A 27,495-nucleotide genomic window follows, 5' to 3' on the forward strand; every position below is an offset into this window, starting at 1 on the left:
GCGGTGCCCACAGCCACAAGATGGTGGCACCCAGTCCCCTCAGCCCCACCAGGGCGGCAGGCACACAGCACAGCTGGGCCCACCTCCAGGCGGGTCTGGCTGCTCCACGCGCCTGCCTCTGGAGTCCCCCAGTCCCCTCACCCCCCCAGTCGCCCAGGGCCAGCCCAAGGAGCAGGCAAGCCTCGGATGGCGGCTGCCCAGCTGCTCAGGGCCAGCCAAGGCTCAGGTAACCAGGGCTGGCCAAGGCTTGCACTGCTGGCAGCAGCAGCAGCAGAGGTATGTTAGGGGTGTCACCTCCTGCCCCTGAGGGCTTCTGGACTGTGAGAGGGGGCAGGCCGGGCTGAGGGTCAGCCTCCTCTGGTGCATGAAAATTCATGCACCGGGCCTCTAGTAAGATAATAAAATAAGAAAAATTTACAAATTAAATTTTTAAAACTGTGAAACCAATAACATTTAAATTAGCATTATAATTTATAGGGAGGATTATGCTTTTCTGCTACAACTAAATTTTCCATGTTGAGTGTACTCATAGAAATAGTCTCAGGTCCTGTCCTATATTTAATGTTTCAGAATTTTGACTTTAATCAGTCTGATACAGAAAATGTCTATTTATACAAATACATTGGACAAGAGAGTATTAATGACTTCAAGGTTCTTTTTGCTAGTTGAGGTTATGCATATCTCCTATTCATCTAAAAACTGTGCTCAGGAGTAATCCTCTGGTGCAATTTTAAGTGAAATTCTCCATACTGCCTGTCCACATGTGGCCAAGTAGGTGCCCCTGCTGAGCAATCAGTGGTGTCTCTGAAACCCAGGAAACAGTGGCCAGCCCAGTAACATATCACCTTACATTGCTTCTTAGTCTTCCCTGCCTCACGTCTTCTCTCTCTCACTTTGCGGCTGGGACTGTACCTCCCAATAAAGTATCAGCACTTAATCATTGCCTCAAGCTCTGTTTCTAGGGGACATGGGCTAGGCAAAAACCATTGGTACCATTCAGTCCCCTTAGTTACAGATATCTAACATGCAAACTTTCCCCTGTCCCTCCCCTGGCTTCCCACCTCTTGTGAAATATCCTGAGCAAGGTAACGGTGCCCTCCACCGCCTGCCCTCAGCTTGCGTGTCACTTGCTAACTCACTCCTTAAACCATTCCAGACAGCTTGTAATTCTTTCACCATCCATGTTAGGGCTCAACTGTTTCTTTGTGTTTGAACAAGACAACCGCTCTATCTATGTTTGCTTCACTAATTTTTACTAATTCTCATTTAAATAACCTGCAGTTGTCTTTCCCTGTCAATATCCTGAGACACCTTGAGGGTAGGCACCTAGCACAGCACATGGAACATAGTTGATGCTCTGTACGTATTAAAGTACTTACACACAAGGAGGTGACATTGTAGAGGCTAAAATTTACCCAGGGCAGAGTGGCAGAGTGGAACTGGCATTTAATGCGCTCACTTTACCACTCCTATATTGTCTTCCTAGAAAAATTTCTTTCCAACACTTATTTCACTCACTCATTCATTTACTCACTATTTATTAAGTACTTGAGTTGTCAGGTCTTTGTTAGGTTTCGGGAATCAGTTTTTTGTAAGCCTTCTCGTTTCTCACATCTCCATTTTCAGAACTACCACAGAGTTTGTAGTTTTATCACATATGCCTTATTAGTTTGATATTGAAAAATTACAAAACTTACTATCTGTACTGAACCCAACTTATCAATCAATCAATCAATAGAAGAATTGAAACAAAGTCAAAACTGAAGATCCCAGAGCTACTGTAATCATAAATGGGGAAATTGAGACTCAGAGAGATTAAGTGATAGCAAGAAATCAAACTACATTTCCTGTCTCCCATAGGAAAGCTTAAAGTTCTTTGCATTTAAAAAAACAACAACAACTCTATGCATTTATCTAGCCACATGGAAGGAATATTTATTTGGTGACATATTCCCCTACGAGTTCAGAGAGAGAAATTTCAGTGTTTCTATCACCTTTTTCCTCCCCTGCCATTTTATCTGCCATACCTGAGCTAGTGGCCAATGATATTCCTATCAGATGAAATAGTCTTGTGCAACCTGGATGCTAATTACATGTGTGAGACCACTGGGGTGCAGGTGATACTGTTGTAATTAGCTAGTTATTAATCATAGGAAAGGAGCAAAGGGGGAAGCCAGACATTATAGGCATATCCTTTGGGCTGATTCCCCAGGAAGCTGCAACTTTGCACTCCCCAGGGAACCACTGGCCTATTCCCAGCAAAACACTGTGAGAAGGGATCCAACAAAAGGAAGACACATGCCCAGTAAAGTTGGAGCGACACAGGGAAGCTACTTGCCTGTCAGTCACACGTGGGAACAAAGATCATTGGCCAGAATGGGCATGGCCACTACAAGCACATGAAAAGTTGGGAATACATAATCTCCTGAACAAAGAAATTCTCTTTCTTGTTGCTCTCTTGTTGCTCTTGCAGCTCATGACTCTTGTGTTCTTGGCTCGCTCTTGGCTTCCTTGCATTCGCCCATGTTTCCTCCATAGCCATGTGAACTTGCAGATCCCACATACAATGGACTGATGGACTGCAGTGGGCAAACACAAATCAAGCTAGCCTGATGCTGTATTGGACTGTGCAAACAAGGACGGGAAATTCTGTTTTTAGCTCTGCTAAAGGCAACATGGGACTTCTTCCTGGTAGGGCTGATGGAAATTAAACCTTGGGAATTCAGGGGTTTGATCCACAGAACTAAAGCTTTCTATTATATCGCATCCTTTGGTGTGAATCTCAGAAAAATTCTTTTTCTTAGGATATCGCAAGAAATTCATCCCCACTAGCAACCGCTCCCCTCCATTAACAGAGGACATAAATGTTAGACCTATTTGTATTTTTAAGTAATTTAAAAATAGGAGAGGAATCAAATTTCATAAATATTTTACACATGCATTAACACAGGTGGCCCACATATCTGATATGTTGCATATGGCCTGCAAGTATTTTGAGGGGAAATTAGGAGCTGCATAACCTGGAGGGGTTGACAGTGGCCCTTCACTTGCTGACTTGCTTTCACTAAATTGCAGTTCACATATGCCCTGGCAAGTGAATTTACAGATTATGTAATCTACATGTAACTGAACTAATCTTCACAAGATGGACACCACTTGCTTTAAAAGATCCCAGTAAGTAAACTGTGGATAGAAGAGAGTGCTAACTGAACAAGCACAAGTGAACAGAATGATAAACAAGAATATGCAGAGCTGACGCTTCCAGCAGAGCTCCCTGTCAGCCACCTTCCGACTTACGCACCAAAGGTGCTACCATCAGGTCTAACTGGAATTCAGCCAAGACAAGTCAAAATTATCCAGAAGAATATTAGCAATAGAAATGTTCATCTACTCTCATTGACAATGAACTTCTATGGGTATGTTGTGCCTCGAAGTATTAGCTAATGATATTATGAAGCCATCATGATTAGCAAGACATTTAAAAACAAAGCCTTCAGAATAAAAACACAAGACTTTATTGAATTTCTTTGGTGGGGGTTATTTTTTAAAAACATATTTTATATAATTTTGACCAAATTTAATAATAGAACTATGAAGCTTTTTTGAGATTTCTTAATATATGGGAACTATGGGGTGTCCCCCAAGATGTATACACATACTTTGTGAATAATTATAAAGGCAGTATTTATTAAAATACATAAAGCCTTCATAATAAAAACACAAGACTTTATAGAATTTCTTTGGGGGTTATTTTAAAGACATATTTTATATAATTTTGACCAAATTTAACAATAAAACTATGAAGCTTTTTTGATATTTCTTAATATATGGGAACTATGGGGTGTCCGCCAAGATGTATACACATACTTTGTGAATAATCATAAAGGCAGTATTTATTAAAATACATTTCAAAATTGAGCTATCAGATGTTAATGTGTAAATACATTTTTGGGACACCCTGTATTTTATATTAGTGAAAGTAATAATACATGATATGTTATAAAATCTTAGAAATCAATACAATACCTAATTCCTTGGAATTTTGCATTATAAAGAATTCAATATGTTACTGTTAAAAATGTTTCAAGTTTCACAATTATGTAGTTTTTATGCCATCTCTGGCACTATAAAATGCTAATGCTGCTGTTACCTTTCTCCTGTCAGAGGTTGTCACCATTCAATCATCTTTTAGGGGCATTGCTTCATCAGAGCATTCTTCTGTAAGCTTGTGAAATTTCCCATTCAATGACTCAAAGACAAACTATTTAATATACACTTTGGAAACTTTGCCCATTGTATAAGAAATATTGCAGTGAGTATAAACTTTCTAAGAAAATCTTGAAGGAAAAATAGTAACCCACAAAAGCAAATAGCTTAAAATCTTAATATATTTGGTTTAGGTTGAGTTTTTGAAAAACCAAGAGGAACATCAATGACACATTCCATTCTTTACTTAAATATTGTCTATCTTCCTAATGAAATATTGTACTCAATCCCTAGTAAGAAAAATGGTGAAATATTATGATTTTGTAAAAGAACTCTCTTCAGTATAGAACTTTCTGATGATCTATCTATGTGCTTTCAGATTAATAATGCATCAGGACTGCTCCTGCTCTTTTTTACATGGGAAGTAAAAGAATTATTGTAGCACTGGTATCACAAATAAGAAACATTGCAAATCAGAATCTATAGAATGCTTAATGTTCAAATGCATTGACCTTCAACTTTCAGAAAACATTAATTTGGTTAATATCCAATCAAATGCTGTTTTCCTCATTTGCCGCACTACACATGAATACACCAGTGAGTGCACCTGCACATCCCACATTTCTCTCTTTCAGCATGAAGTATGCAGGTACAGATTTAGTTTTATGGTTGTAGAATTTTAAAGCATTTGTTTTTCACCCACAAGTTGCCCATTTGGAAGAAGTTTTTCTTACCCTATATCATTAATAAAAATGTTGTTGACATAGTGCTCTCTACTCAAGCTTACATCTTTGTTGTCATGGGCAGCCCCAGCCCTGATAACAATGCAACAAATAAAGTCAGTAGCAATTCACCAACCTAAAATAAGTGTACCCCAAATCAATGCCAGTTTACAGATAAACAAATATTTTGCACACTAATAAATAATGCTATAAATCTTGCTATATTGGATCACAAATAACTCCAACTGGATAAAATTGCTTGGCACGGGATTTCTTATTCTGCATGTTCATAAAAACAACTTGTTTCTGACAGCACTCATTCTTGGCAATTTACCACAGCTGTCAGCAGCCAATTTGTTCAGATTACTGCTCTGCATAAAAGTGCAACAATCGTGAGGATTTATTAGCTGATTATCGTAAAGGTGGCAGTCCGTCTTGCCTGCCAAAATGCAGGTGATCAGAAAGTTAAATAATTACCTGCAGATTAACATTATTTCACCTTCATTTGACATCTGTAGTTCAGTGACAGGCAGAATTTGCTGTTTAAACTTGCAGTATGATGTACACAACCCAAGCTGGTTTACTGACTACTCGGCATTTTATTGAGCACTTAAGTGCTTCAGAACATTCTGAATATAAAACCAAGGTGAACGGAGCATGGGCTTTAGAGTCAGAAGTCCTGGATTTGAGTCTCAGATCATCCAGTTTCAAAATAACTAGGCAACCTTTAAACCTCCAGCTGCCTCACTTTGTGCATCTGGAAAATTGTTGTATGAACCACCCTCATTATTGCCTAATGTTGAGCTGATGGTGTAACAGTGCCCTTTAGGTTGTAAAACATCATTATTGTTATTTAAATGGTGAATTTATTTTTTGCATAAAATTTAACAACCAGAGGACATTAACTGCCTAGATATCATAACATCTATGATATATATAACTTGATAAAGGTATAGGCTACCATTTTTTTCCTTCAAAAAATAATTCAGTACTTTTTAAGTATAAAGATTACTCAGGCACTTTCACATTTTAACTCATCAATTCTCCCCTTTTATATTCAAATATCTTTCCTCAATTATACTGAAGCATAAAGTATAATTGTACCTTCCACTAAGGCATGTTGCTCTAACTGCCTTTTCATTAATATCTGGTATCAAATTGAGTATTTATTTAGAGAAGGAAGAACCATAATTTTAAGTATTAAATCAAGCTTCAGATATTTACATTAAAGTTTGACAACTGTTTACTGAGTACCTATTATGTGCCAAATACTTTTCTAGGCAGATCAAAGATGCCATATTGGACAAAACACTCAAAATCCTCATGGAACAAAACCCACATAGAGCATACATTCTAGTGATGGGAAATAAAAGATAACATAAATAAAAAAAATGCACAGTATGTCAATTGGTGATTCTTCAATTGAGAAAACAAAGCAGGATAGGGGAGAGGGAATATTTAGGAAAAGGGGTTTCAAGTTTAAATAGATTTGGTATGGATGCCTCCCTGACATGACATTTGTGCACAGACCTAAAGGAGGTAAAGAAATATGGCAGGTGGACACCTGAAGAGTCTTACAGACGGAGGGAAGAGTCCTGAGGTGAGAGAGTGTTCAGTGTGCTTGAGAAATAGCAACGAGGCTAGCACAGCTCAAATTGAGCAAGGAACAGGATAGCAGAAGTTCAGGGTAGAGGGGTCATAGAGCCAGCCCATGAAGAGCATCATGAATTACCGGGAAGAGGAGTTAAATGATTTTACTAATGTTCTGTGGAATAAAAGTAATAAGATTAAGATAGCAAGTTGCATGTGACATTCATTCTAATTATCTTTATTTTTTAAATATATATTCTTCATTGATTTCAGAGAAGAAGGGAGAGGGAGAGAGAAACATCAATGATGTGAGAGAATCATTGATTGGCTGCCTCCTGCATGCCCCACACTGGGGATCAGCCCACAACCTGGGCATGTGCCCTGACTGGGAATTGAACCGTGACTTCCTGGTTCACAGGTCAATGCTCAACAACTGAGCCACGCCCACTGGACTCCAATTATCTTTTGGTCACTAAATATAGCTAAGGTTGTTACAAATAATGAAAATAAATTAATTATTCAAGGAAAATCTAGATAATATCTACTTGAAAAAGCTCACAGTATATTGAGGGAGACAAATATAGACACATAATTATAATAATATGTATTTAATATTAACAACTGTATACTGCTACTTAAACTGGTAGTTATCTAGAGAACAAGATAAACTTCAAGAAAAATCTGAGAATCGTGTTTCACTAGAGGAAAAAAAAATGCAACAAAGGCCTGCCCTTTTAAAAGGATTGAAATGTAACATACTATTTGGTTACAGTGGTGTTTTTCTCATTTCATCGTATAAGCTAAATATTAAAGGTTAACGAAAGCTAATCTTTGACCTCTCACTTTAAAATCCTGTGAAGGAAACAATATAGATCAGAATAACATTAGATAGATAGATAGATAGATAGATAGATAGATAGATAGATAGATAGAAAGAAAGAAATATGTTGGTTTGGATCCTGTTTTTACTTTTCTAGCAAAAAATTCTGTTTATTAGTATGCATGCAGTTCTTCAGGCTGTATGTTTACAGACTTGGAATCATGTGAACTACAATGAGGAAAGAATTTCCTGAACTAACAATCTTCTGTACAGCATCCTTTATTTCAGTATTGGCAGGTTTCAGTGTTTTGCTATAAAGACACATATAAAACTATCAAGAAATATAAAAATATGCTTTGAAGGTGAGAAAACAATTCATGTAACAAAGCAGGCATTCAAAGTGACTCTGTCTTTGTGCAGAAATGTCATGTAAGCCTCAGAATAGTCCTTTCTTCACTGCGTTATCAGATTAACATGGATCTGCCCCACTTAATGCTTCCTTCACTAAAACTTGGGAACTCTACCAATTTATGAACTCACAGGAGATTATAAAGACTCTTTGCCTTGCAGGGACTTTTAGGAAACAATGCATTTTATGGTCACAATATGCTTTATGAAAAGTAATATAATCTCAGATCATTTTACAGACTATGAATATGATCTTTGTTCCTTTAAGTATCTTATATCAAGTCAGATTCCTCTTTCTCAACTCCCATAACTTTTACGCACAATGTTTCTGACATCTGGAGAAAATTTCTGGATATCAAATTTGGATCGCCTGTCCATCAACTGGTCAAAACTGCCACCTACTGGTCAGTTTTCAAACCTAGTTTTCAGTTCACCCAAGCACAGCCTTACTATGATAAGATCCCTTCTTTCAAAATGGTCAGGATCATTTACAATAACCAGAATTAAAGCAAATGTTATTTTAACAAAATTCTCCCCCCTTAGGGTGAACCAAAAATATCAAATTGCACAAACCTGCCAATAAAATCATCTCTTTTCCCAGCATCTTTGTCCCATGCAGTGATATCGATAATTCCACCTCTTTCTTCATAGAGATGAAAATCAAATTGTTCTCTCCACTGAGGATTCAAAGTTTTGGGCATAATCTGCAAAACCAAAACAGTCATTATTGTTTCACCCATATCAGTCTTTAATACAATGTAACTTGAGACATTAAATCAAAATTTAGGTACTGTCTAGAAAAGCATGTGAGTGTGAGATTTGAACAAAAGCTTCCAGAAATACTGAAAATGAGTCATTAAAGATCACTAGCATCTTTATGGCATATTGTCTAAAAGGACCCTGAAGGATGTGTCTTGAAAACCAAAGTCACCTCCTCATCATCATGAATAACAGTTGAGAGATATGTATTACATAGAAAAGGCAAAAACATAGTCTATAAGTGAAATAGCTCACTCCGACACTAGCATTCATTTTACATAACCAGCTAATACACACAGATATAACTGGTAATAAAGAAAGATGACGATTCCCAGGGTTTCTTTTATTTTCTTACTCCCCTACACCTGGGGATTCTTGAGCTGAATACATAAAAAAATAAAGTTCTATGGGAAGAGGAGGAAAAACAAGTAGCTTTGGGGTGGCCAGGTAACTTATATCTTAGAATTAGAGCATTGATGTATCATCTCCATTTTATATATGGAAAAACCGAGACCTGGAGACGAAGTGACCCATCCTGGGTCATGATGTTTTAGTTATCTAGACTCTAGCTCAAGTCTTTGATTAGAGCTTCAGATCTCTTTCCCCAAAACAATATGCCAGAAATGTTTGTGAGTTAATATGAATATGTGTGTATATAATCTCCATGTTGCACATACAAGAAAGATATCTTATCTGAAGTGCAATTTTGTAACTTCCAGTATTCAGATAAGACACTGGGTGGAATCAATGAATCAAGTGACCCATACTGATGTAAAATTCCATTCCCCATTGGGTTAAACAACATTCACATTTGTTTCCCCGTTCTTTCATTTTAGCAGGAGGGCATGTGGTGGCTTTTTTTCTTTTTAATGTATGGGAGACAGATCTTCTGATGTGAAGACTCTGAAAGCAATGAAGTATGTTATGTGCAAAGGTAATGCAAATGAATCACAATTTTTAAAGTTCATCATCTGAAATTAACCAGCAATAGATCGTGGGAAGAAAGAGCAAAGAGCGACACGTGTCCATAGCCTGGTTTCATATTTCATACTTAAAGAGCAGAACTATAAAAATAAGTAATGTTTGAAGCCTACCAGAACATGGAAATGATGTTAATTGATAAAGGACAAGACAGATGTGGCCATAGGTACCTATTTTTGGAATCAGTAGTTTCTTTAAAACATGTGATTAAGCCCATAGCAGAAAAGAAGATGGCACTGGGTGGAAGCTATGATAATTCAAGTGACTCCTAACTGGGCTCGGATGAATGCCTATGATATTTTGGGGAGTGGTCTATCTTACTTATTTGGCCATAAAGTGCCTAAACTTTCAGTTTTCTTTTTTAGGATTGTCCTTCCTATCTGGTTTCCTTCAGGTCAGAAACGACGCCCTCCCCTTCCATGGGGGCACTCAGTAAGGTAACTGATCAGCGCGCTAGCGGTTTTCACTACCTCAGACAAGTAAGCTCTGTGATATCTAACTACTGATGAAGCTTCCTGGGCCAGAAGGAACCGAGGTAGGCTGTCTTTCAAAACTTCCTGAAAACAGTGATGTCAAGGCCAAGATATTCCCATGGAGGTAGAATGCGATTTTTAATACGAGATGGATGTGATCAATTGTCCCAAGCTGTCTATGAGGCTGATGTCTATGAAGCTGGTCATTAAAGAGGTTGAAATTGAATACAACCCAGATAAGACATGTGCCCCAAACATAACTATGACTTTGCTAATTATTATTACTCCTCTCATTAATATAACAATATGGTTATTTAATATATTATTACAGTGGGGGCTTGACTTACGAGTGTCCCGACTAACGAGTTTTTCGAGATACAGCCGTCTCTCGGCCGATTTTTTGCTTTGAGTTGTGAGCTAAAATTCGGGTTATGAGCCAGCTTCAGATACCCCACCGCTAGTTGACGCAGCGAACGTCACAGTGAATGCCACAACATCAGCCCAGCATCACGTGTCTCACTCGTTCACTTCTTGATTTGACATACGAGTAATTTGAGTTACGAGCTCCGTCACGGAACGAATTAAACTCGTAAGTCAAGGCCCCACTGGACTACTAATATAATTAGTATTACACAATATACTTATTACTACTGACGCTATTCTTCCTCTTCCTTCTGCTACTTCCACTTATTATTTATTATGGGTAAGGCAGTGCTCCAAGCCCTTTACATGTGTAACATATTCATTCATTCTTCACAATAACTTTATTAAGTAGGCACTATTTTAATTCTCATGTTTACAGATGGGGAAATTAGGGCATGAAGAGGCAAAGTGATGGCCATTTCTCACTGCTAGTAGCCACAGAGGGAATTTTGACTCTTTGTTCTCTAAATAAATTTTAAAACAACTTTCAATTTGCACTGGTGAAAATCAGTTTGAATAAAATGACTCAGAGTAATCTGCACAGATTGTTATGGCACGTAAAATGATGCATTTGTAGCACTGATACTAGTACTTGTTGCAATAATAAGAGCAGCCAATACTCTCTGAACACTGTATGTGCCAGGCATTGACTTAGGTTTGTTGCAGCCTTCTTTTTCTGAAAGATAGTTCCTACGTTTATTCCTGTGTTATAAATGAAGAAATTCAGACAGAGTGAAGTTAAGTAGTTTACCCAAGGTCCCACAGCACATAAAGTAAGAGATGCAATACAATTACTTGTCTTGTTTGCTGACATGATGTTCAAAGAAGTCCTGTAAAGCATTTTTTAAAAGTTTTTCATCTTCCAAAGCATAGCTATTAACTAACCACTGCTTTCCAAATATCGCCAGGAACACAAAGAGACATGTCACCTTGCTCTTATACTTCTGATGCCCAAGCCGGAACTTCACGTAGGGGTCACTCAACCCATTGGAATCCATGGCCTTGAGGTCTCGCCCCTCAATCAACGTGATACTGACTATTCCTCGCCAAAGATGTGATTTTCTGTGTACATCTGACAGACGTAAACTTTGGGTCTGAAACTTTTGGCAAAAGAAAAGAGAGTTAGCTTATTGTGTTTTAAACCAAAGTATCTCATTTGGCATTACCGTTTCCAAAGAGAGTTAGCTTATAGTGTTTTATACCAGAACACCTCATTTGGCATTACCATTTCCAATGTTGTAACAATTTTTCAAAAATAAAAATGAGGCAGTTATAAATTTTAAATAAAAATTATTTATGGATTATTTATTAATTATGCAATTATTAATAATATATTATCATCTCATGATAAAATTAAGGTTATGTAAAAATGGTGAGTGCTCAAAATAAAGTCTAATTTTTCAGCTCCTTATATTACAAGCTGTAGGTACTTCAAAAATACCAGAGAACATTTACATGTATCAAATATGCCTGTGTCAAGATTAGCATAAAATAAATATAAATATGAAATATAATATCCTCCACACTGTGATATTAATTTTCAATTATTTATGGATTTTTAATATCTTTTTTTCATGTTACAAATGGATTTTACGGGTTGTTTTAAGTTGTAAGGTTAGTTGTAAGTTCCAGTCACTTTTAAAAGTCTTTATTGCCATATTAAGAGTTTCAGCTCACTAAAGAAGTATTTAAGGTACCATAAAAGACAAGATCAATATGTCCACACAAAATGTCTTGCCTATGTTTGAAACTTGCAATACAAGTTTTAAAAATTACATATGTGACTTATATTGGCAGGTATGGTATGTTTATTTCTCATTCTAGTATTTAAATATTTTCTTTAATGTTTTTTATTATCCTCAATTCTGAGTCACAATATTCAAGTCAGTGAACCAAAGCTGAAATTATGAAAATTAACAAGTCTACTAAAGATGACTATATGTTCTCTTTGAATTAAATAGCTCATAAAACAAGCCAGAAAAAGTGGCTATATGTTAAAATCTTTACAATCTGGATTCAGAAACACAGAGACTGCTATTTTTTTCATATTGTCAAGTATGTTTTCTTCACTCATTGTCATTTCATGAAAAAATTCAATTTTTCTCTCAACTTCATATTATTCCACTTCTAAATTATGAATTAGCTCCATTTTTTGTCCTAATTCCTTCTATGTAACATTATAATGTTATAGCCTATTTTGTATAACTCCCCCTTCCACTTTGAATTCCTATTTTTATTCTACATCATAGTAATGCCAGACATTTTTATCTGTCATCATCAAAAGTCATGCATTTCAGGGGCTTTTATTAGGAAAATGAAAACTACATTCTTTAAAAGATAATACTTTTAATATTTGAACATTTCAGTGGAGAGCTTTCTAAAGCACATTATATACTTCCCTACCTTGGTGATCAGCAAATTTTGAACAACATTGCTTCATGGTTCCGCCTTATTGATAGCAACATGGACCTTGGCCTCCATATTCCTCACCTCTGTGAGATCCAAGAGCAGTGTTCCACTGCGTTCTGAAGTGCAACGCAGGTTCATGGGGCACCTGTAACTTCCACAGGACTCCATGCCCATTTCACCTAGAGCCCCACTGCTCCCATCTGTTTTACACATTGGATTGTCTTTGAATCAAGGATTTCTCAGATTAATATAATTGTTTAGAATTAATTGCACCAAGCGATCTTCAGGGTTTTTGTTTTTTTTTTGTTCTAAGATTTCATACTCATTATCTATATATATAAAAGGCTAATATGCAAAGTGTCCCCTCAGGAGTTTGACCAAGAGACCAGGAGTTCGATCGCTTGCTATGACGTGTGCTGACCACCAGGGGGTGGCGCAGAGCAAAGGAAGCCCTGGCCAGCAGCAGGAAGGCCCCAATTGGCCCTGATCGCCAGCCAGACCTAGGGACCCTACCCATGCACAAATTTTGTGCACTGGGCCTCTAGTCATTATATAATGCAGCAATAGATTTCAGCATCTGTCTGTCTATTCACCCTTCCCCTTCCACTACAGTTGAGACCGCCTCTGACAGTGGACTTTAAAGATAGGATTCTAAACTTTGAGTCTGAAACTTTTCTTAAAAAATAAGAATGACAAAGAAGGAAAGAAGAAAACGCATTTTTTAGCAAGCAAGAAGAAATAATTATCTTAGCGAAGACCAAGGAATTAATAAATACCCATTTATAGAAAGCTTTAGAATTTAAAAGTGCATATGTGTACATTGTGTCCTGTAGTTTCCACTAAAATCCTATGAAGCAGGAAGGCAAGGACTGCTATTCCCAATTTACTGGTGAGGAATTAGATGCACAAGAAGTTGACTTATGGGGTGGAAAGGACAAATAATGCTTTCCATGGGATGCTTCATTCTTTCCCAGAAATAAGTGGTTTGGCTAATAAATAGAGGATATGTGACTAGAACCCAGCATTTCTGACCTTTATTCCTGAGCCTCTCCCAATATTTGTCTTTAGGGCAGAGACTCTCTCCTGGTTTAAAAGTAATCATTTAAGTATAAGGTTGCTAAAAGGTCACCCCCCAGTTTAATGAGCTGAATATATTTGAAATTCCAGGCTAGATTTTCCTACATGGCTGATACATGAAATCACCTTCTACAGCATTATTATATAAGCACATGTATTCATACTTACAATATTCCAGCTGATGAATATATTTAATGACATTTTCTATGCACTCTAGAAGCAGAAGCCATACATAACACTCAGTAAAATAACAGTAGGTTACACAGCATCTGCAGTCAGCAAGGCTAAGTTAGGTTCTTGAATGGTACCATGTCTGAAACCCTTATTCGCATGCTCCTCCTCCCATTTTTCACATGAGAACAAGAACTTGACATGGAGTGGAAGGACAAAGAATACTTTCCATGGGATTCTTCATGTTTTCACAGAAATAAGATGAACTTAATGAAGGCTTTACCTACTCTCATTCATTGTTACAAAATGCTTTTCTATAACCTGGAAGAACATTTCCAAAACGACTTGGGGAGCTAAGAGGGAGGGGTAGAGAGAATATTTCTATACAAAAACAGGGTTACTGAATGCAGAGATTAACTTGATCTCTGTGAAAGGTTTAAAGGGCAAATAGGGGTGGGGCTCCAAAGACACACTAATCAGATATTTTTAAAAGTGATTTTTCCTTCTTCAACTTTCTTTGTTTAAATGGTACTCTTTTAAAAAGAAACTCCATTAATGTAGCTATGATTTGATTAACTGCATAGACATGAAACAGATAAGTAGTTAGTCTAAGTGGAAGAACTTGAAATAAAATTATAAGGTATGGGGGAAGAGATAAAGTTAGACTACCAACAGTAAAAAAGGTAAGTGCTTAAAATACATATACACATGCATCTTTCTAGCAATTTCTGACTATGTAACTTGGCATGCTTTCTTATCTATGGTTTTCCAGACTGTACTCCATGGCCCCAAGTGTACTAAGAGAGCAATTCTGTGTGTGTTAGGGGTAATGGTGGTTGGGGAGGGTGTGTGTATGTGTTGAGGGGCCTGCATAGAAAAAAAAATATATTCCATAAACAAAGATTTAACCTGCTTAAGATATCAATTTATTACTTTTACTTATATTTTTTAGTTGAAGTTTTGGAGAGCTCATCAAATGGGTGGGGACAAGTGGAATTCCAAAACTAAAGAAAGAAAAACCTTTGAGAACCACTTGGTCTCCAAGGTACCTCTGAGTCTACTTGCTGCTCTGTTCAGGTTCCTTCCCCTGTATAGCAGTTCTCCAAGAGTAGTCCATTGACCAATGGCATCGGTGTCACTTGGAAACTTGTTAGAAATTCAGATTCTTTAGTCCCATCTCAGACCAACTGAATCCAAAGCTCTGGGGGTGGGGCCCACATTCTGGCTGCACCTGCCTCACTCAGGAGGTTCTGACCCATGTTCAGTGTGAGAACTGCTGTGTTAGAAGTTCTAAAGTGTATGCACACTGGCCTTCTCCTCTGTTCTCATAACTATAATTAATCACTATGATTATAAAATTATCCACTCACTGGCATGGATATGATGCATGCTAATTAAAGACCTTCTTTAGTCCTGCTTCTAAATTTACTGGTTAGGAAAGCATATTGATCTAGACAGGTGGAGGGACCCACTGAAAAACTAGGTGAAGTTTGTTTAGTATTTCCTTCCTTCCTTAATGTTTTTTCTCTCATAAAATACATCAATATAATACATATTAATTGAAATACTGACCAGTCAACTGAAAATTACTTATTGAGCAGCTAAAGGGCAAGGAGCGTTAAACAAATACATGTCCCTCAATAAAATTAACATATTACAGCTGGTACTTACTAGTAGTTACTTAAGATACTGTTTTCAACTATGCCCTTGTTGAAATAGAATTCTATTTGAGGAGGGAAAGAAAAGAGGAGAAAAAATAAAACGGAAGACCAACCTAGCTTCAAAGCAAAGAACCAGCTCTGCAAAAGGAAGAAATAATCTTTAGATTTTTAAGGCAGTGGTCCCCAAGTTTTAGTGGGCAATTTGTTGAAATCAGAGGGTCTGATCCTCCTGGATGAGAATCAGTTTCTGTGGAGCAGAGTCACATGTGTATTTCCAACATGTAACCCACGTGACTCCCACACACAGAAGTGAGACGTCCTCTCTCAAAGGGAATACTCATCCCAGTTCAGACTTCATAAAGGACATCAGGATGCCAGGCAACAAAATACATTTCAAAGTCTGAATCAATGATATTTACCTTTAGTAGGATTTTAGAATTAGTGAGTTGGCATTTTAAAGAGAATATTAGTTTATGTATATTATTCCTTAAAAAGAAATACACGATTTCAATTCCTAATTATATGCATAGAAGAGGTGAGGATAGGGAGTGGGTTTTCAGAATAGTAAGCTGGGCATGAGAATTCACAGCTCATGCAAACTCAGAAAATAAATAAATAAACGGAATGGTGGAACTTACTTGTGCGTTTTGGTAATAAGCACTCTGAAGCTCTGCTCTGCAGAAGCCCAGGACAGGGAACGCAGGCCTGTCGCACGTCTGGATGGAAATGAACGATCAGAGCTGTACGGGAAAGCTTGGAGCCCCTAGCAACACCTCGCCTCAATCAGAGGTTAGCATTACTCTTCAAAAAACATTATTTGAAAAAAAATATATTTATTTGCTTCTTAAATCACTGTCAGAAAATGTCTTCTGGCAAAATGAAGATAAATGCCAATGCAATGATATAGTTTCCAGCCACTATTTTCTTTAGTAGCAAAATGCTGCAGTGGTCGAGAACATAAAGGGCAGAGATTATATGGTGATGCATCCCGCTTGGGTGGTTTCTGGTGTTCGTTAATAGGTGTAGCAGAAAAAGAAACAGCAAAATAAATCATAGAAAGAATCATTTTCCCAAGTCTGCCACTTCAAAAAGTTTTGGAGACTGTTTCCAATGTCAAAAAAGTGATAAGGTGGAGGAGGAAGGAGGATAAATGATGATGGGGGAAAAACATAATATATGTACTATATATACACACATATATACTTATATACTTGTAACACACATATACACTTATATGTGTGTGTATATATTTTTAATAAAGTGATAAAGCTCTAGAAGAATAATTGTTACATGAACAGAAAAAAGCTATGACAATGTTAACTGTTCCCATATGCTAATATTTTGTAATGATTAAAGAGATATCTCTAAAGTAATAGAAATGTTGCTCCACATAATACTTGCCTTTGTTACTAAAAGAACAACCCAAATGTCCCTTCACTGCTATAACCAAGAGCAGCAAGAGATGGATTAAGATACAGCTGAACATCAAGAAATAGTGAGTTAAAAGTTTGTATTAAATGACTTCTAGAACAGCTAGACGTTTCCAAACAACAGTATGATGAGATGAGAGCTATCAGGTTTAACAACATCAAAAGAAAAGGGTTAGATTAGGCCAGTCTGAAAGATAGATTAGATCACACAGAAAGAAATAAACTTGTACTGAGCAGCTATTATGTGCTGGAGTTTTCATGCTCCAGTGTTTTCCATGACAAGTATTTTTAAGGTAAAAAACAAAACAAAAACAAAAACACTGAGGCACAGAGAAGATACCCGACTCAAAGCCAAATGGCTACAGATTGGCAAAGCTGAAATTTAAATCTGTGGTTGCTGATACTTAATTGATTCTTTTTTCCCATGATATCTTATTTTTTAGACAGAGCCTAAGTTCATGATACAAAAGAAAGAAACTAATTTGTACAGGATCTGTTGAAATATTTTGACTTACATTTAAAGGAAATACATTCTTGGGTATTAATTATTGAGAAAGGCTAATCAGGGACTTAGAAGAAGTAGAAGTCAGCAGGTGGTAATAACTGTAGCATATAATGTTTAGTAAAGCATTTGAGTATTAACTGTATTCCATAAGAAATTATATCCCAATGTCTACTAATAAGGTGGTGAAGTTGTAGAATCTTGCATATAAGTTGAGAACACATATATTCCAATTCTAGTTAATAAAGTTTATTAATACCATTTGTTGAAAAACTGAATCACTGGTATCAGGAGATATCCTATTATTCTAGATCCTGATAAAAAAACAGATCAAACCAAAAAAAATCTATTTAGACTTAACATGTGGCTATAGGAACACTCAGCTATACTAATCTCCAGAAATGTGGTAATAATCTTTGGCTTTTGTTATTCTGGATTTTATTACCTGCACACAACCTAATCCTTCCAAACGAGACCCAGACACTGTGAATCTGGAATGAAAGACGTTGCTTGTGCCTTTACAGTAGCTGTGTGTGGAGTCAGTCCTTTCCTCTATTTTTAGCACAGAGGGTGCACATGCTTTTATTTAATTAAATGATTCGCTGAGACGCTACAAAGAAAAGATAATGACAGCCTAGAATGACTGTTTTGTGCTGCAAAGCCTGGAGCGTGGAGCAATTATTAGCTCAATACCAAGGCACAGGCATGTTCTATCGTTTCCTTTTCCTGCTGAGTTTATTCCTGTGAATTGCACCTGGATGATGAAGTTCAACAAGTAGATTTGCTCTACAGCCATCCACCCTCTCAAAGCACGATTGCCTTTACAGAAATCCCTCCCAGTGCTTTGTGCAGCCTAGTTTGAAGCATCTCATCTAATAATAGAGCTTCAATCCCTTTTATTCTTAGAAGATGATTCACTGACACTATAATCCTTAGAGAAATTCTCCTGGTTTTTATCCTTAAAGTTTCTTTCCTATTTCTATTGCTTCTTGATACAATTTACAGTGTCAGGAAGGTATTTATGTTTACTTCAGATGTTTTAACTACCCTCCCTAAACTTAATTGTGGCCAAACAAAAGTTCTAAATCTTTTATTACATTTGCCCCAAATATACACTAATAAAAATCATCATATATGTTATAATGTTGTTGGTTTGCAAAAGTAATCTATCAGTTTTCACCAATAATATGGTGTGAAACAATAAATTCTAGGTTTGACTTACGGAGACTTGGTCACTGATTTGGTAAAATGGGACCTCAAACATTAGCTACATCATAGCCCTCAAACACATCCATCCATTGGGGGCTTAAGAAGCATGGAGAAGGTTTATATAATGCAAGAAGAATTTGAAAGGGTGTCAATAAAGACAAACCAAGAGGCAACTCAATTTATACATCATATATCTATTCACCATTGACCCCCAAAGGAACTCTGCTGCTTTAAATCTTCACCAGAACATTAATTTCTATGACATTCAGAGAGAAAAACATTGGTCCTGATCATATCATCTAGGTACTTCAGGGCAATGGACTCACTTCTCTGGGCCTTAGTTTCCTCATTGATAAAATAAATGACTCCTAGCGGTTCAGCCTTTATGATTCAATTTGTCACTTATTTTCAGAAAAAAAGGACATTAGATCACTATACCTAAAATACAAAAAAAAAGTTACCTTCTAAATATGCATATTTCTTATTCTAAAATAAGATAGTTCAAGGATTGAGAAAGGTTAATAAAGAATACTTAAGGATGAATGCAGCCAAATGGGAAGTACTGATAACTGGAAGACTCATTTGGAAGTAGCAAAATGGAAAGAAGATGTTGAAAGGGAAATCTTAAAAAGTATCAGTTATGGAGTTGGCCCTGATGACAAGACTTCATTCATAATAATCAGTCTGCACATTTGATGCATGAAGAACAAACTCAATGCAGAACACCCCTGAATTCTGCTCTCTTGGCAAAGGAGTATGCCATATGAATTCACCATATTTGTGGGTCTTAAGAAAACAAAGACAAATGTTTGAAAAAATCCATTTTCTATTTAGGATAACGGGACAATTCAAAAGCAGTTACTCTGTTCATGGACATATAAAAGGAATTATTATTATTTTAGCAAAGATACAGAATTATATCAGTGAAGGCAGCCAGCAGTAGACTGAAAGGAAATGAAGAGGCTGTAATAATTAAAATAAGCTCACAACAATAAAAGTTTCTAAAGAAAACTGTGTGTGGAAGGTACAGATAATAAATAGATGTGGCTTATTCTTGCTCACTGGTCAAGTCAGTGCATGACTTAATCTAGTACCTGCCAATCATCTTAAGAGACACTACAACAAATCTTAATACTCTAAAAGAGAAAGGTAGTTCTCAGTCATGAGCAGTTAAAGAGCCAAAAAAAGAAAATGGCAAAGACCTACCAGTGTAGCATTTTCATTGCAATATCAATTGCTAAGAGAGTCATGTACCAAGCGTGAATTTTCAAAGAGAAAAACTCTTGCAAGCAAAATCATAAGTGCGTTAGTAATAAATCATACTGTGCACAATGCAGAATTATAGTAGAGGAAATAAAGGATGAGCGTTCATTATGTTTAAGTCATGAAAGAGTAAATAATGTTAAATTGCAATGGCATTTAAAACAAATTCTCTGTGGAATTTTTATTTTTTTTTATTTAAATCAAAAGCAGAGTTGCTGTTTTTTAATTTATAAGATTTTTCAAAGAAAGAACACCAATTATCTAGTATCTATATAGTATAAAATTACTGTAATAGAAGAAAATTTTCTCAAACAGATGAAACAGATTTTAAAAGAAGGGTTAAGACACTCAATGGACCCTTTAGACCTCACCATCATGTTCCTGCAAGGTCTGGGGGCCTCTAAGCTGTTAAAAATTTGGGATAAACTTGGCCCCACAAGGAAGTGACTTCAAGCAATATATTAAGTATATGAAGTTCTTGGATTTTACAAATGAAGAAATAAATCAGTCATATGAATGACTTAAAATCAAAGTTAATAAAGAAGGCAAATGAATACATTTGAGAGCCTATTTTAAAAAGTAAATTTCTTAGTTCATATTTAACTTTTAAAATTACTATTTAGAACCAAAAATCAAGATTTTTAATAAAAAGATTTAGACATTACCCTCCAAAAGAAAGACTTCACAGAGAAATAAGATCCAACCACTTCATTGTTTGAGAGTTCCTAAAAATAAACAAATATTTAGCTAAATTTTGAGGTGCTTTTGAGAATACTTTATTAGCCCAACAAAATCAAAACAAATAAAAGCTCCAAAATTAAAAATAAAACAAAAGACAAACAAAAAACCCAAAATTATATATTCTAAGTACACCTTGGGTCTTTACAAACTAAATTTTCTTTCCTTGAAATAATTAAAGCTTTTCTTATTCATGTCTGATATCAATAGTAGTTAAGTATAGAGAGGATTATTTCTGTAATTTTTTTAAAAAGTCTACTTACCTCTTAGTTCTCAAGTGTTGATTAATGTACCTGAAAGTCTAACATTTTATTTTAAAAAGAACTATTTAAACATATTTTAAGAATTTGAAATAAGCCAGATAATATCTGTTCCTGTTAACAAAACAACACTATAGACCTTCAGAGTGTTTTTAAAGAATAATAGCAGAAATCTTACTTATAAGCACACACCTAGTCAAATTTGGTTTAATTTTTTACTAAATCTTCCTAGTTTTATTATATATGTATATATAATATAAATGACCTAGTTAACTTGAGCTTTCCAAAAATAAATTTAAAAAGAAATGAATGCTGAGAAAGGTGGTTATTGGGTTATAAACAAAGCAGTGCATTCATGTTGGGTATTTTATTACTTAATCCTGAGATTTTATAATGTGAAACCAATTCAACTCTAGAAAATCAAAAAACATAGTTACTTACTTTTAAACAGAAAATTTAAATTATATGCACCCTTTAAACTTTAATGCTGTTTCTAGATGTTGGTTACAGTAAAATTAAGGGGAAATTGTGATAGTTATGGGAAAGTATCAACCTTTGACATAGTGATGAAGAGGAAGTAGTTTTGTAACTTATTTGATTATTCCATGATTTTGTGTTAGCAACTAAGATTGTCCAACCCCTCAAATGATACCTCATGCATAGTAGATGCTCAATAAATATTTGTTGACTATTAATCACTTGGAGTTTCATTTGGGTGAGCATATATATTCCTTCCAAATGTAATACCAAAACTTATATATCTCATATAATAAAAGCCTAATATGCTAAGTGTCCGGTCATCTAGTCGGCCATTCAACCAATCAAAGCATAATATGCTAATGACATGCTAAGGCTGCCCAACCACTTGCTATGACATGCACTGACCACCAAAGGGCAGACAGTCAACCAGTCGATCAGTTGCTATGATGTGCACTGACCACCAGGGGCAGATGCTCCGACCGGTAGGTTAGCTTGATCGGGACTGAGCGAGACAGGCCAGATATGCCCTGGAGCCCTCCCGTGGTCCCTCCCCAGCCCTGATGATGCACTGGTGGGGTCCCTCGGCCTGGCCTGCACCCTCTCGCAATACGGGACCCCTCGGGGGATGTCAGAGAGCTGGTTTTGGCCCGATCCCACAGGCCAGGCCAAGGGACCCCACTGATGCACAAATTCGTGCATTGGGCCTCTAGTCAGAAAATAATAATGAACTAGACTACTTTAGGATGTGCATCAATTTAAATAATTTAAGTTTAAAAGTAGAATTAAATCAGAGATCACCTATACAATCTACCTGTGCTTTTTATATGAAATCTATTTCTTGAAACTACTTGCATAAGGTTTGGTGAGGTAGCATGATTAATGTCAGAAGTCATAGGGAAAAAATCTTGAGTTTAAGACTGTTTTACTATCGCTACAGAGTTATAATTCATTTACATTTACAAGTATGGTTCTCATTTGTCACACTGAGCACATTGTCACATCAATTTCTGAAAAAAATCCTTAAGGAATATACTTATATTTGGACATTGGGGCATAAACCTTAGGTGAAATGGCTGCTGTCTTTTTGATACTATACTATTGTTTAACTCAAAAACCTTATTCTGATTTTTAGAAAAGATGCGTGTTTTCTTTTTTATTGCCAATTCTTTTCTTACTTTGATTCCCAGTTCTTTTAAAATGAAGCAGCATAGTTAGCAACATGTAGAAAATTTTTCAAGTATCACATTCAAGAAATTATTGCTTGAAGTCTCCTCACACAAATACTTTCCCCAGAATCAATAACAAAGGCTGTGAAACTAACAGTAACTTTTATCTTAATGTAAAATGTGTTAAGGTGCCTTAAATGGATGTGAAAGTCTTGGCTCTAGACTCAAGATATTTGAAACAAATAAAACAACCGCTTAGCATCTATAATTACTGTAAATTCATTTAAGTGTCAGGTGCTCTAAGGTGACTAATATTGAAACTTCACCAACTCCATACTTTCCATTCTTCCTCAAATTGACACAGAGGATAATGACCTAATTATGTGACTGGTATAAAAAGAGCAAAATGAGATTGATGAATTGGGGGGTTTAATGATCAGAATTTTTTAAGTTTTAGGAGTTTAATTAATTGAGGTAAAAATACAGTCTTTTATAATAGAAATGTTCATGCTATTTGCCCTTTGTTCATTGCTGCATTTCAGAATCTGAATCTCAGAAGCCTTCATTATGAGATTGACTTTATAGCATTTTTAAATAACAAAAATTTAGGAGCATAAATAGTGACAAAATAAGGATTTTAAAAAGAATTTCATACTTCCTTCAAAAACATATAAGCATCTCATTTTTTCAAATACATAAACATAATACTTTGAAATGAGGCACCAAAGGAAAGCCATTTTGGTCACTCACAGTTGAGAGAGTCAACGAACAAGGAAGTTTCTATTTTTTGCAGTGTTTAAAATATTACCTATTTATTATCAGTATATGAGGTTTTTGTAGAAAGGGCCTGATAATTGTTAAATAATGACTTTTTTTTTTTTTACTATGGCTGACTGTGTGAGATACTTAAAAATGTGTTAATTTGTTTCTCTACCATTTCTTAAATTAAAGCACTTAGAAGTTTTCACTGATGCATTTTTAATGTGTCATCCAAGGTGTCAGGTTTAACTATGCCCTGCAGAATTACAGAGTTGAAAGTATTCTCTAGTTTAAATTAACAATATTCTTGCCAAAGTCTTATTAAAAATTGCTTTATTCAACCAGTGAATAAAATGTTTTATAGTTCATTAAAATTATGCTAAGTGATTATAATAAAATCTTTATAAAAAGATATATTACTTGAAAAATAAGCCATTAAATAACAGGAGATATGCTAATGAGACATCATCACATAGTCTATATTATATTATTCAAAGGATGAACTCTTCTTAAAACAATTCTAAACTGCTTTTGTTGAGAATATGAATTGCAACACGTGTATATATTATCACAATGGTTATTTCTCATACAATTAAAGTGATTTGTTGAAAGCACATAAGTTTATTATTATCACATCCACTGATAAACTCATTCTTCTACATGAACACACACATACTAATATACACAATACACACACACAATAGAGTACAAAATAATTCCTGCTTACCCTCTGATAGAGGCAATTATTTCATAATTTTTTCCATTTATTTGACCCCATAAGATTTATTCACAAAATACATATGCATCTTCTCTTCTGAGCTCATGAAACCTTTTTGTTGAATAATTTAACCTCAGAATAAATTATCAATGATAAGCTTCTTGTAAAGAATAAAATTTTGCACTAACTCAAAGTGTTACCATTCTCTGCCAAATGCATTTGTCACGTAAGTAAAACTCTCTGACCAGGATAATTATCCAGTTGCCTGCATTTAGGGAGACATTGATCCCTTTCTTCTTAAAATAACGTTTTTCTATAATAACTGAATCTGGGGAGAATTAAAAATATACACGCTGGAAATTATGCTAATAGAAAACCAGAATAAGTGTTTTAAAGGATGTTACCATCCCTAGGAGAGGAGATGTTATGAAATTCATAATTGTTTATTAGTTAACATATCATTCAAATATAGCATATATTTTATATAGAGGTAAATCTAGGTATACTTCTTTTTCTACTCGTTATTAGGTGGTAATACATTTTATCCAAATAATACATGTCAGTCCTGAACAGCAATTACAATTTCCTTGCCATCAAGTTGGCTATTCATCTCTTATTTCCAACAGCAAACACAACCCCATGTTATATGAGTGCCCAAATAATAAGATTTCCATGGAAAGAATCCATTATTGGCAAGACGAAGAAAATGACAAGCAGATATATAAGTAATGAGATAGTCCATGAGCTGATTCACTTGTATAGGGGAGATGCGCATATTACAAACAAACAATGTCAATTTAGCTTTTCCCCTCTCCAACGTTACTTCTGAAGAAAATACAAGGAAATGAAAAGAGCTCCTTAGTGGAGAGAATAAATAATGACATTATCTGATGATATGTAAGTCTTTGTCAGAAATTTTGTAATTCTCAGATTTATATTCACCTTTGGTGCTCAAAGATAGGATGCATATCATAGCCCTGATGTAAAAAGCGAAAGACCTCATTCCATAAATCAAGATTCCAAAGAATAAAATGACCTACTTGTATGAAAAAGTCACCTTTGACTTTGAGCATAGTTGTATAAAAAATAAGATACCTGTATTTGAATGTAATGCCAAAAATGTATATCCTCTTTCCAAAAATAAAAGAGGAAAAAATCCTTACACAAGAACCTTTAGAGAAGGTTGAAATAATTAGAAAAGAGATTCATTTGCACAAAACAGTAACATAATAAACAGTAATGTAAAACTATACAGTATAGTTACATATCTCTTAGTTTCTCAGGAAGCACAATCTATGGTAGTGCCCCCTTATCTGTGGTGGATAAATTCCAAGACCCCCAGGTGATGCTAGAAACCACAGATAGTACCAAACCCTATATATACTATGTTATTTTCCTCCACATAAAAATTAATTTATAAATTAGGCAAGTAAGAGATTAACAATAATAAGTAATAATAAAATACAGCACTTATAACAACATAGTATAATAAAAGTTATATGAATGTGGTCCCTTTCTCTGCTCTTGTAACACTAATATGAACAAATATAGCAAATGTTTTAAGGGACAGTGACAATTTGAATGAATTATCAAGTGTTCAGTATGTTCTCATAGGAAACACAAATGAGTTAACTGATTTTCTTTTATTCAGAATTCTATATCCCCATTAAATTTTATAAAGTTGGAAATCCCTTAGGCTAAAAACCCAAAAGCCATGTTATAATATACACTAAAAATAATCTGCTACATACCCCAATGAGTGCAGAGTTAGACACAAGGAATTTTGTATCTTTAATGGCAAGCTAAAAAAGTACCAGTTTGATGTACAAACGGATTATTAATAATAAATAAAAACTCAAAAATTTTTAGATATAAAAATAGTGGAGATTAGACATTTATTATTACTTTTAAATTATTTTTGTAGAGCAAAGGAAAAGTAGATTTATGTTTACTTAATTTATCATTAAAATTAAATATAGATTAAATAAACTATTTAAAGACTTTATATTTATTATTTTTATACTACAATAAAATGGATCATTCTTACCAATTAAAACAAAATACTACATAATATCCTGCTCTAGCATTATACCTTAATTACATCTGAAAGAGATAATATTGCTACATATTAATGGATTACAAATTTTTACACAGATATTATATCATAAATAGAAAATGCATGAGGAAAGCCAGATGCATGAATTTTTAAAAGATATAAACTTTTAATACAACACTAATTTTGAAATACAATGAAAAAATTGTAATACAAATATGAACAGTTCAAACACTTCCTTAAGACTTCTTGAAACTTTGTTTTGGTCAGTATATGAACACAGTGAACACTAAATCATAAGTATTCAGCAACTTTCCTTAAAATGTTTTGCATTTTTTAACTTTTTGTGTGAACCACATTATCTTTTGGTTATTAACTCTACAAAAATTAGGAAGAAAATGTATAGGAAGAAATATTTATTGAAGCAAGTTAAGACATTACCATAAGTGCGAAGACATTTTGATAATGTGTTTTCTTCATTCACAATAATAAAAATGGCAAAATCAAAGAAAAATTTAATAGCATGATTCAGTCAGAATGGAAGAAAAAAGATTGTCATGTTCCAGGGTCTAAAAAAAGTAGTCACTAGTAAAAATGAGTACTGACTTCTTAAATAGAGATTTGAGCAAACAAGATTTTTACAAATACAATCTCTTTGATTTCTTTTAAGGAGGATTCACATAAAAGTCCATTTCATTTTGATGCTTATTTGTGTCCAAGAGTGATACCACCACTGAACAAATTAGAAGCTTAGTTTACATCTTATATTTTTTACAAGTTATAAGAGCCAGGGCTTAGTAAGTTATAGGAGCCATAAACTCCTCTCACTCCCAAGAGTGTTTATTTCTTGAAGTGAGAAGAGGCAATGATGGAAAGTTGTTCTCATTATACACTCCAAAGATGTAGCAATTCAGGGATTTTTGAGTTTAGAAAACCTTAGGCTGAATTTTCGGTGAACAGAAACAGTAAGTTACATGGTTTTCCTTCTCTCTGAAGTTGTTCCTACTCTCACCTCATCATTTTATTCCTGATCTAGAGCAGACATTTTCTAGACCCTGTGGTACAGATAACAGAAACCAGATGTTGAGAATGATGCTGAGAAGTGACCAGAGATTAGCAAGAGGATGATTTGGGTGCAATTGATCAGTGTGATTTCTATTTACTTAAAAAGCAACACATGGTTTGCTGAAAGTTTATGAAAAAAATAAATAATTGAA

General features: G+C 35.2%; 1 protein-coding gene across 13 annotated transcripts in view; it reads right to left on the reverse strand.

Annotated features, from left to right (window-relative positions):
• MCTP1 (multiple C2 domains, transmembrane 1) overlaps window positions 1-27,495 on the reverse strand; it is a 448,818-nt gene that overhangs the window by 189,353 nt on the left and 231,970 nt on the right. For 7 of the 13 annotated variants that reach the window (XM_014543980.1, XM_014543975.1, XM_005871510.2 and 4 more), the window contains 4 exons: window positions 20,770-20,829; window positions 16,339-16,416; window positions 11,312-11,482; window positions 8,320-8,450 (listed from right to left, as the gene is read on the reverse strand). In XM_014543980.1, coding sequence (XP_014399466.1) covers window positions 8,320-8,450; window positions 11,312-11,482; window positions 16,339-16,416; window positions 20,770-20,829 — 440 coding nt within the window. The remainder of the gene's footprint in view (window positions 1-8,319; window positions 8,451-11,311; window positions 11,483-16,338; window positions 16,417-20,769; window positions 20,830-27,495) is intronic. The other 6 variants (XM_014543978.1, XM_014543977.1, XM_014543976.1 and 3 more) reach the window with 4 other exon arrangements.

The sequence above is a fragment of the Myotis brandtii genome, unplaced genomic scaffold, assembly GCF_000412655.1.
Source record: "Myotis brandtii unplaced genomic scaffold, ASM41265v1 scaffold344, whole genome shotgun sequence".
Classification (NCBI taxonomy): Eukaryota; Metazoa; Chordata; class Mammalia; order Chiroptera; family Vespertilionidae; genus Myotis; species Myotis brandtii.